The 12,249-nt window shown below is 37.1% G+C and overlaps 1 protein-coding gene across 1 annotated transcript in view; it reads right to left on the bottom strand.

Moving 5' to 3' along the window:
- The window catches only part of LRRC7 (leucine rich repeat containing 7), a 622,375-nt gene that overhangs the window by 99,522 nt on the left and 510,604 nt on the right, over positions 1 to 12,249 (bottom strand). The window contains exons 19-21 of the mRNA XM_061411605.1: positions 7,615 to 7,726; positions 7,224 to 7,404; positions 3,887 to 5,567 (exon numbers count right to left, since the gene is read on the bottom strand). Of these exons, the coding sequence (XP_061267589.1) occupies positions 3,887 to 5,567; positions 7,224 to 7,404; positions 7,615 to 7,726 (1,974 nt within the window). The remainder of the gene's footprint in view (positions 1 to 3,886; positions 5,568 to 7,223; positions 7,405 to 7,614; positions 7,727 to 12,249) is intronic.

The raw sequence follows: 12,249 nt of genomic DNA on the forward strand, positions 1-12,249 counted from the left end.
AAGGTTAACTGTGTTGTGTTTGTAAGCAGCATTCTGAGTAGAGGAAATAATCATGTGACAGGATGTGAACACATGCTCAACAAACTGATTATTACATGAACATGTTTAAATTTATAACATTTAACTTTATGCAGGCAAACGGTAACTTTCTTTTTTAAACATGCACTTGATCAGACAGAAGCATACAGTAAACAGTGTTAGTTATGAACATAATGAGTACCATCCAAAACTACAGAAAACACAAAAAGCAAAGATAACATTCTGTTTTACATTTGTTGCTGTCTCATAGGCATAGAACCTATCTTTTATATATCATGATTGTAGTGACTCTGGACAAATGTTTATCAGTAGTGATCTATTAATTCAAAAATTTCAAACAGTGAGGTCTTAAATTTTGTCAGCTGCAAATCTCATGGTCTCTTTCACATTGTGAGATTAGCATACACAAAAGACAAATACTAGCTTCTAATTCTGCCTTAAAACTAATGCCCTGCGAAGTTAAAGTGAAAATCAGTTGTTTTATTTATTTTTTTTTCTGTCTTACAGGCATAATTATGGCACTCAGAAAAAGAGCTGGTCAAAAAGTCATTCAATCTGACCAGTGGATGATTGAATTTATTAATTTAGTTAAACTACTCATTTTGTATGTGAATCCAAATATTCTCTTTTGTTGGTTCTTAAAAATTACATTTTAAACTGATGAAATTTCATAATGAAACTAAAGGAACTATGCTTGAATTATTAACGCTATTTATCTGATATACCTAAATATTTATAGAATATTCTAGTGATATCTGCACTGTGGCTACCCTTCAGTAAGTACATCTGAAGTTATTCCAAGTGGTTCAGTTTTTTTCTACAGAATTTAAAAATTTTTAAAAATTTAAAAAATTTTTCATTTAAAAATTAAGTCATTTTGCATATCTTGTCATCAGATGGTTTTCATCAGTATAATCTCTACTTCCCACCTATCATGAAAATACAATAACTGACAGCATTTGGCCCTTTTAATTAATTTTAAAAAATCTATAGAAGTTAGTACACTTTTTAAAACCAAATATTATTGAACATTAGCAGGAGACAGTTATTCTGACATTTATTATTATATTATTTGCAAAGAAATGATTTTTAGGATCAGAATTTTGTCAACTGATGGTGTGCTGTCAACCAATCATATTTGTTATGGATCCCTGATTATTTCATTCAGAGAATTTTTTTCATTGTCACCATGCCAAAGTTGAGAAGGACATTGAACCTTTCAAGCTAGCACGTGAAGGATTCCTTAAGGTTTAAAATGACTTCAGTCTAGTGCTTTCTCAGCAGCTATGGAAGAGTAGCAGTCTTAGACATATGGGTTCATGTTTTACTATCTCTCAGTCAAGTGGGGTTCTGTAGTGGAAGCATGAGCCTTGAGATCAAACCAAAGGAGAAAACAAACACCTTTAATCTATGGCAGTACTCAGAGCTGCCTCTCCAAGGTCAACACCAAGCAAGGTATTTAACCAACATTATGTAGAGCTGTTAAGCTTATCCAAGGTCCAAGATTCTAGGCGGTTCTCTTTTATAAGGAATGGACAAAGATCTTGTAGTTTCCAGTGTAACTGTTTGATTCCCAGAGTTCAAATCACTCAACTAAATTTTACTGGGAAGGAAGCAAGCTGTGCCTGGTGCAATCTCACTTTGGGCAGAATGTTAAATACCATAATACAGAACTATTTTTACAAAATAAGTCTGTGCTCCAGTACCCTGAATTTATGTTGTATGTAAGTTTTAAGTAAGATACAACCTGAATAACTCGGCAACTTGATTGAGAGAGGGAAGAAGTTACTCAGAGAAAGGAGTAAGAGCTTTCAGGATTTGATGGATTGAAGCAGTATTCTAAGGTAATTTACTTTCTTTGAATTAAATGAGAAGCTATTGAACATACATTGAAATTGCTCTGAAAAATGAAAGACAAACTGAGGAAATTATAAACAGACAGGGGATATGTTAAGACTATTTAAAAAGGGAGGCATTGTCACAACAAGGGAAAATACATACAAATTTACTTTTAGTTATCTGCATCTGGGATGGGCGGGGTCTCTAGAATTCTGCTGATCTAAATCCCCCTTCTTCAGCCCTATTTTCCTCCCTCTGAATTCCTGCTCCAACTAGGGGAGACGCCTACTTTTCAGCAGCTCTGATCAAGGGAAATGAAACATTTATCTGGGAAACTAGTAAATAAATGATAGTACCAAATGCTTAAAATTTTGTCTTTTTTTTCATTGTTTTCATTCACTCCTTTGTTGCCTCAATTTACTAGTCATTGTATATATGCTCCAAAAAGCTTCTGATAACCTTTCTCGGCTAGTTCATCTTACCCTGTTATGTATGGTCGTGTCTACACAAGGCCAGAGTTCCCAAACTGTACTCTTTTATTTGGCCCCAAATATTTTCGCCCTCCAAGTTATCTGTCTACATGGAGGGTAAAACTTGAAGTAAGGCATGGTGACAACCGACCAGGTGTCTCCCACCGACACCCAGTCATGAAGCTTTGATGAGGCTCCCTTCAATGGGACTGAGCACACCTATTTGAAACAGACATTCTGATGAAATATTTTGCAAGGCAGAACCAGTTTTCACATTGAGAAACTAACACCCACACCCACATTTATTAGTTCACTCTTTTCCTATTAATAATTGTTTTTCTTGTCATGTAGACACGACCTACAAACAATATAATTATTTTAAAAGAGTACACCTGAAAACATAAAATTCACCATTAAGAAAATATATAATAAATGCAATGACCTATGCTTGTAATAGTTTTAACTAAAACTACTGAGTGAAACATTCTAATGGTATATTATTACCCAGATCCCCAATTTACACTGAGCATTGAAACCTAGAAAATCAGAACAAAAGCCCTATTTTCACAAACTAGAGTTTTAAGATTCTAAGGTCAATGCAGAGTACACAGAGCCCTCTACACCAAAGCTACAAAGTACACCCAGTGGTGACGGTCAATTGATCATAGTTCTAGAAAATGAAATACCAGATTTCTCTTAGAGAGATATAAACAGCAACAAGAATATAATTCAGGCCTTATAGAATTTTTTTTTACTCTCTTCAATTACTATGCATTCTATGATTTATTGTGATTCAATTTTACCTGAATTGGGGTTATTTTCCTCTTTTTTGCTGCAATATACACACACTAATTTGTATGTTTATAGTCTTCATAAAGACATCATCTATTTTTGTTGTCTGTAGTATGATGAGAATTTAAACATTTCTTTCTATATGAAAACCAACATTCTAAATGGCAGGACTTTCATTAAACAAAGTAATGTGTGGGAGGGCATTCAATCTCTGCTTATTTTATTTTTCTGTTTCTTGCTGGGAAGATTATTGCTCATTAGAAGTAACAACTTTAGGAGTCCCATAGCAGTAACTATATGTGGATTTTATAAACAAATTAGGTCTGACTTCAGTATATGTGAACCTGTGCAGAAAGGAGCAGAATACTCACTTTTTATAGATTCAATAAAAATAATTTTCTCTAGGTCACTAGAGAACAGTTTCACGTCCTAGGAGAGGCATTTTGCCTTCGTGGCTAGAAAGCAATTGAAGCACCATCCCATATAATAGATTTGAATTCTTTCTCACTAACCACTTTTAGGATAGTTTTGATAAATAATTGGCCTACAAGTTATGAACTCTCGAAGAGCATTAAATAGTATCCACGAAAAACTATTATGATCAATTTCCCCACATATAAAGATAAATAAAATGCTCATCATCTATTCATTCATGTAGTTCATGCTTCACTACATGTGCTCAGAAATGCCAATAAAGTAAAACTAAAGGCAGGAGGGATATTCTTACAGAGAAATGCCAAACATACCCTGTCTAACCTTCTAGCTTCTATATGTCTAAGCAGCTGTTGTCTCCAGTCTGCAGGCATTTTACCACAGCTCTCCTCTCCCTTGACAGGAGTGGGCCTCGTCTTTATATCACTGTTATCTGATGGCTTGTCACCATAGTTACCCAAGTTATAGTCAGATGGTATTTTTTCCAAAAGAGCTGCCATAGTAGGCCTAGCTGAAACTGGCCTGGTTTGGGAGGCACCGTAACTCTCTGTACTGTAGCTTCTTGCAGACAATGGCCTCCTTTGGGTAAGGTTTTTAACTGGAAAACTTCCCGCCTGAGCTTTCACTTCTTGATATGAAGGGTGTTCATCTTCATACCTGCCATTCCTTTTCAGGAACTGGGACTCAGTCACTGAAACGCTGCTTTGGCGATCCAGACCACCCCTATATGGAGGTCGGCCATACCTATCACTCGGAGTTAGCTCATGAGGTTCACTGACCCTTCTAAACATGGCCATTTCTGTAGAGCTCGCCAGGGAGTCAGCTCTTCTCAAGAAGCCTGCCCTGGCGCCTTGACTTGCAAACTGGGCGTTGACCACAGCATCTTCATTAACAGATGGCTGAGAAAATGAAAACATTTGCTCCACTGGTGGGTATCCTCGGTAAGCTCGAGGACTAACCAAATCCTTGGCGATGTTTTTCCCGGGTTGTTGCACATACTCAGAATTGTGTTGAAAAGGGGGCGGTATCCTCTTTTCTGCTTTAACTTCCACTGCTCCTTGGGGATTGAAGCTTTGGTCAAACTGATAGACTTTTTTGGTCATGGATGCTTTCTGTTGTTGAGGCCCTTTACTGCTTCCGTAGGTGAGCATCTCATCATCCAGCATTGGGACTGACTGGCTTCGAGACATACTGGACATACCGTGCTCTGGTCCCAACATTTTGTCAGGGCGTTCATGACTTCCTAAGTGATCACTCCCAGTAGCATAGTTTTCTAATGGTATATTATAAACCTTGTATGTACCAATGTCAATCTCATCAATACTCTGTGACTTTTTGAATTTATTGGACTTGATATCTTTCATTAGTGGGGAAAGCCTCTCTGTGCTTTTGCTAATCGAAATAACACCTTTAGAAGAGTCTGGGCGGCAGTGGATTTGAGAAAAGACATTACTGAGACTCCTGTTGGGATTAGAATCGTGATACTCCCATGGTACTCCTGGAGAAAAAGGACTAGGTATTTCAGTAGATTCTTTTATATGTTCTTTCCTTTCAGGCAATGGGCTGGTGGTAGGGGTTGTCTCTAATTTGGAAGGGAAAGCAGTCCTGTCTTCAAAAGGACTAGGGGTTCTGGTCCAATTCTGCCAAGGATTGGAAGGAGGCACTTCTGTTTCTGGTGTGTGTCTGTGTGTAGACTGCTCAAGTTCCAGGGGAACACCAACAATCCTATCCTGCCTAATCAAAGGCCTGCGTCCATGAGAAGATGTGCTTCTAGCTTTCGAACTCAGGAGGGGATTATTGTTGGCATTCTCGCCTGTGGTCTCCTCGGCAACGAACCCCGTGTTATCATAATGGGAGCCATCGGTCCAGTTGTCTGTGAATGCGTCACTTATTGGCAGCCGGTCAGGACGCTGTGGTAGGTTCCCTGTGGGGACAGCCTCCCGCTGGCTGAGTAATGGCTTTGCATCAAGAGGCTGTGGGAAAGACTGTGCAATCCTGTGAACACAATGGGAAGAAGAAACATGAAAATGAGGAAGAACGAGTCTTTGCCAGAAAGAGAACAAGCAGGCAAGAATACCAGCATCCTTTGTTCAGCTGATCATTCAGCCACACTTCACATGTGATTAAGAATAGCATTATTATTTCATGTCCAAAAAATTCACCCCTTTACCCTGATCTAACTTTTATTTCTTCTCAGTTACCACCTTCCAGTACATATAGTTTACTTACCTATTGTATTTATTGCACATTGCCTTGTGTCCTCTGCAGGATGTAAACTCATGAGGGCAGAGGTTTTTTTCCTCTTCGTGCCTAACATAGTGCTTGGCACATAGTAGGTACTTTAAGTACATATTTGTCAGATGAAGGAATGAATGAATAAACGAGTGAATGAAGAAATACAGAGAGTTTCAGTAATGGTCCTGAAACCTGTCTGATAATTAGAACTATCTGATTCTTGGCCTCCATCTCTGGAATTTCTGATTCAGTACACTTCCAAACTATTGGTTGAGGGTACCTTTCTTATCAATTTCTGGTATATCGAAAAATTCAATGTCTTCAAATAATATATTTGAGGGGCAGGTACTGGAAGATATTAAATCCTTTGTACAGTGAATGCATTCAACCTTTTTCTAGAAGGTAAATTAAATTATGAATTTTGGTCATTGGTATGTTTATTCCAGTGACCACAGTATCTTTAGATGATGCCCATTTTTCTAAATTTATTTTAAACCATTTGCATACTAATCATATCAAATTACATATCTTTTATTACAGCCTTTTAAGTGCTTTCACTAACTGAAAAAAAAAAAAAGAAGTACATTTAGAAGGCATTTTCCAAAAGTACCTAAATCAGTCTCAACTTGTATGACAAATAATAAATTTATAAATGGAGTTAAATTTTTATCATGGGCATCAAGAGTAGAAATAGTCATTCATTAATTACCAAAGAATATATTGCAAATGGTACTGATATTATCAGTAAAATCTGCGTGGAAGTCACTGATTATCTATGTTATATGACAATTTTTATTTTCTATTTGTAGTGTGAAATATAGCAACAAGCTATAAAACAAAGGAATCAGAACTGGGAAAATGCTACTTCTCTGAGTCACTTTATTGCCCTCTATGGCTTTTGATCTTAAAATATCTGTAAAAATGAAAGTAATATAGAGTAGAAGGCATTTTGGAAAGATTTAATACTTTTACTTACATTCTAACTTTCCCATGTGGTGATAAAATGATGATGATGAAGAGGCTGATGAAAAATGTATTGAGAATTCACTTTGTACTTGGCACTTAGTGCTTTCCATGCATTTTACTCTAGTTTTTAACACCATTTTGGATGGTGAATGCCCAAATGTGTCACAATTATGTAATGATGCAAACACAACTTTTGATTAATTATTTTTGGTTCTATCCTCTTAATCTGCTAATCTCTTACCATCTCTCCCATAAACAATGGTTTTGCTTCACAAAATGGATTCATCCACTCTTGGAAATCCCAGTGGGACTACATTTGCTTACCTGCCCCTTAGGTCTTCTATGCCACTCATGTGCTGAACACAATTCCCAAATTAGGAAGATTCCATTTTTTAAAAAGTTGCTGAAAATAAGCATTTGGGGACAGAAAAGAGGGAATTCTAAACACACCTGTTACCCCACAAAGAATTATGTACTGCATCTTTAGCTGTTGTCTGCAAGGACCCCACTTTAACCCGGGTGTTAGAGGATCCTGAGGAAGCCTGGGAAGGTGAGTAGTCTGAGTAAGTGCCTGAGGAAACACTGTTATTCAGACAGTGAGTTTTGTCAACTTCAGACTCATCAGTTGATTCTGAAATGTAAAGGGAAAAATATTATAATGCTATGAACATTGACAAGTATAAACAGAACAGCAAGTATGAAAAATAGCATACCAATGAATGTTAGAAATACATATTTATAAAATATTTCTATAGACTATGGTGTATCATAATTTACAACTGGTGATTCATCATGCACATGCATTTGTGGCATATTTTCCACATCAGGTTCACGATGTTACCTTTTTTGTCCTTCCCTAGCAGAACAAGTTTGGGTGGGTACAGAGGGGTCTCAGCTAATGAAGGGTGAAGTTCCCCAATCCTCATTTCATTAGCTGGATGAACAAAAGAATCCTGAGAGATATAATAATACAGGACAAGGAAAGTAAACATTTTAATACTGGTTAACCAAGAAGGCAATATCTTTATTTGGCTCAGATATAATGGGACTCTAGAATCTAGTTCACTGTGGCACGCTAGGAGAAGTGAATCATATGTACCTCTGAGGTAAGCACTACCATGTTTTGTTTTTCTAATTTAAATGAGTCCATTTATCCCTCAAACATTTTTTGAAAGCTATTTATATGTCTCACACTGTGTGAAGAACTGCAGAGTTTCCAAAGAAAGACAAAATGTCACCCATGCCCTGTGGGGATTTACAGTCTAGTTACAGAGTTAGATATAACTCATAAAACAGGATTGAATTATGATAAGTAATATATAAGTAATATTATATATAATATATAAGATAGAAGCATGTAAGAGTTCTAAGGGGTAAACTCTTTTAGAGTTCTAAGCGGAAAGTATACACTGACAAACTAGATTTTTTTTGGATTATTAACAAAGTTAATGCACAATTGGGCCTACTTTAACCACCAATCTCTCAATGCCTACTGTTTTCCAAGTGATCATCTCAGTTTCTTCGGTTATGTCATGCCTTCTTCCTAAGATTTCTGGTTTTCTCATGATCAATCTAGCCTGCTAAATCTTCACTCTAAATCCACTCACTGAGTGTAATGAACAACACTGGTATAAGAATATAACTTTATGACAAATAATCATTAAAAAAACCAATGGATTTTATACTTCTGTAGCAAATTTGGAAAACTCAGCAGTGGCCACAGGACTGGAAAAGGTCAGTTTTCATTCCAATCCAAAAGAAAGGCAATGCCAAAGAATGTTCAAACTACCACACAATTGCATTCATCTCACATGCTAGCAAAGTAAAGCTCAAAATTCCCCAAGCCAGGATTCAACAATAAATGAACCATGAACTTCCAGATGTTCAAGCTGGATTTAGAAAAGGCAGAGGAACCAGAGATCAAATTGGCAACATCCATTGGATCATTCAAAAAGCAAGAGAGTGCCAGAAAAACATCTACTTCTGCTTTATTGACTATGCCTAGAGCATTTGACTGTGTGGATCACAATAAACTGTGGAAAATTCTGCAAGAGATGGGAATACCAGACCACCTGACCTGCCTCCTGAGAAATCTATGCAGGTCAGGAAGCAACAGTTAGAACTGGACATGGAACAACAGACTGGTTCCAAACATGGAAAGGAGTACATTAGGGCTGCATATTTGTCACTCTACTTATTCAGCTTATATGCAGAGTACAGCATGAGAAATGCTGGGCTGGATGAAGCACAAGCTGGAATCAAGATTGCTGGGAGAAATATCAATAATCTCAGATATGAAGATGACACTACCCTTATGGCAGAAAGTGAAGAAGAACTAAAGAGCCTCTTGATGAAAGTGAAAGATGAGACTGAAAAAGTTGGCTTAAAACTCAACATTCAAAAAACTAAGATCATGGCATCCAGTCCCATGAGTTCATGGCAAATAGATAGGAAAACAATGGGAACAGTGAGAGATTTTATTTTTGGGGGCTCCAAAATCACTGCAGATGGTGACTGCAGCCATGAAATTAAAAGACACTTACTCTTTGGAAGAAAAGCTATGACCAACCTAGATAGCATATTAAAAAGCAGAGACATTACTTTGCTGACAAAGGTCTGTCTAGTCAAATGTATGGTTTTTCCTGTAGTCATGTATAGATGTGAGAGCTGGACTATAAAGAAAGCTGAGCGCCAAAGAATGGATGCTTTTCAACTGTGGTGTTGGAGAAGACTCTTGAGAGTCCCTTGGACTGCAAGGAGATCCAACCAGTCCATCGAAAGGAGATCAGTCCTGAAGACTCATTGGAAAGACTGATGTTGAAGCTGAAATGTCAATACTTTGGCCACCTGATGCGAAGTGCTGACTCACTGGAAAAGACCCTGATGCTGGCAAAGATTGAAGGCAGGAGGAGAAAGGGATGACACAGGATGAGATGGCTGGATGGCATCACTGACTTGATGGACATGAGTTTGAGTAAACTCTGGGAGTTGCTGATGGATGAGGAAGCCTGTCCATGGGGTTGCAAAGAGTCAGAAATGACTGAGCAATGGAAATGAACTGAATTCAATTTATTATTCTCAATTAACTAGGTAGCAGGAGAACATTAAGAAATGCAAAAATACTAAATTTTCATTTTTATAGGTATGAAAGTGGCTTGTTTATTCTCATGAGTAAGTAGTGATATTAATTTATGCACAATAGTTCTCTTTATGTCTACTACCCTAGGTAGCTCTCAATTTCAAAATTCGATTGTATATTCTTTGATAAATAGTCTTTGTGAATTGGGTATTTGTTGCTTGCTGTGATCAAAAAATCAAGTGCCACCCAAAAATCAATGTGAAACAGAATTTAGAATTGTGGTATCCAATATAATTCCAAGGCTTGAGACAGTAAGTGGTGTCTAAAAGGTGCACACATTTCATTAGTAAGTAGTTTTGGTTATTTAAGAGTGAAATAAAACTATTATTTTTTCTTTCAGTTTATGTGTGTTTTCAGTCACTAAGTCATGTCTGACTCTTTGCGATCCCACGGACTACATACAACACGCCAGGCTTGCCTGTCCTTCACTATCTCTCAGAGTTTGCTCAAACTCACGTCCATTGAGTTGGTTTTGTGTACTGTTTCTCAAATAACCACTAAATGGGGCATACATATTTACTAAGTTGTTCAGACCTAACAATAATAAATAGAACTGTTAGGTATTTCTTGGCTATAACAGTTTACTAACCACTGATACTTTTGAGCCTTTGAAATTTAAAGTCTCTTAGGCTTTGATTTTTATATATAAATAAAATCTGGCTCCTTAAAAACTGTTTCTAAGTCACCCAGTTTATGGTATTCTGTTTAGCAGTCCTAACAGACTAAGATGCTAGGGGGAAAACAAATGCAATCTTCACAAGGCATGTATAAAGGGAAATCAGGGCAGAGGAGAACCTTCATGTCTCTCTGACCTCTTTGTTCTTATGGCTTTCTTGGCCATAGTCTCAGTCTAGATTTAGGTTAAAACTATTGACATAGGGTTGCAAATAGAAAGTGATCAATAATTATATTGATATATCTTTCCTTCTTTTTTCTCTGTTGCTTTTACCTTGTTTTTTCTTTCTGTTTTCTGATTCTGCCTACCTCTATTTGCCTTTTTCGTGGTTTTCCATATTTAACAACATGGATAAATATATCACGTAGTGTGTGATACCCTCTTCCACATTCTTGGCGGCTGCTGCTGCTAAGTCGCTTCAGTCATGTCCGACTCTGTGCGACCCCATAGACGGCAGCCCACCAGGCTCCCCGTCCCTGGGATTCTCAGAATGATCTAAATAATGATGATTCAAAAATTGCATACACAGGCAAAATTTAAAATAAAAATGCATAATATACACTGACCAGTTCAGCTAGGCATTTGGTTATTTGTATTTATTATATCTGAAAGTAGAATAGATAGAGGGTGTGGGTGCTTAGTTGCTCACTTGTGTCTGGACTATAACCCAAGCAGGCTCCCCTGTCCATAGAATTCTCCAAGCAAGAGTACTGGAGTATGGCCCCTTAACTTGGGTGTGGTAATTTGAAAAGGGAGGATGATACAGAAAGCAACATCTTCTCATTCTAGGATGTCTAAAAATTGAGGAAAGATCTAGAATCTTGATTTCAGGAAAATGTTGATATCAATGAAATTTCAAGAGAAAAAGTCTTGTAGAATAAGAAGACTAAGAAAGAGTGGGGCAAATCACAGAAATAAATAGGAAGCTGAAAGCTGAGCTTCAGTCTTATTTAGCTTGTTTACTATAGCTAATTAGGAAGTTCAGATAGCCAATACCAAGTCACCGTAGTGTTTTTTAAGGAGGGGAGGATTAGACTTGTGTTTTGTAAAGATCATAAGCAAGGCAATGAGGGAGCTTGGGACAAAGTAAGCCAAGAAATTGACAGTTTTTACAGAAATGTAGGACAGAGTTCAAGACCTGAGGAGTATTAGGAGAATCACTCATGAAAATGTATAGGCGTTGGTGATTGTTTGGAAGGGGCATAGAGAAGGGAGAAAGAAGGAAAAAGAAATAAAAATGCCTCTCAGTTGTCTAGCTTGAGTGAACTGGTAGATAATGGTACCAGCTGAGGTCAAGACATACAGAGGAGAAGTAAGTCTGAAATGAAAACATTACATGTTTTTTTGGATTTATTAAGTTTGAAGTCCTTGTGGGACAATTTTAAGATTTTTTCTCTACTATCAGGTTATCATTAAATTCATGATCAAAGCTACCTTTTCCTTGCCTCACCTCTCCCATCCAGGCATAAAGCAATTTTAGGATCTATGTATTTTGGTGTAGTTATTCAGCTTATGGATTATCATTACCTTACAGTTATGTGATGACAGGAGAGCTAAATATAAAGTGTATGTGTACTTTTGTGTACCCACTGTTAATTTTCCTCCTTTTTATATTATTGCAGTATCTTAGAGATAAAAGTCTGCTGCTTCATTATAAAATA

Source organism: Bos javanicus, chromosome 3 (genome assembly GCF_032452875.1).
Source record: "Bos javanicus breed banteng chromosome 3, ARS-OSU_banteng_1.0, whole genome shotgun sequence".
Taxonomy (NCBI): Eukaryota; Metazoa; Chordata; class Mammalia; order Artiodactyla; family Bovidae; genus Bos; species Bos javanicus.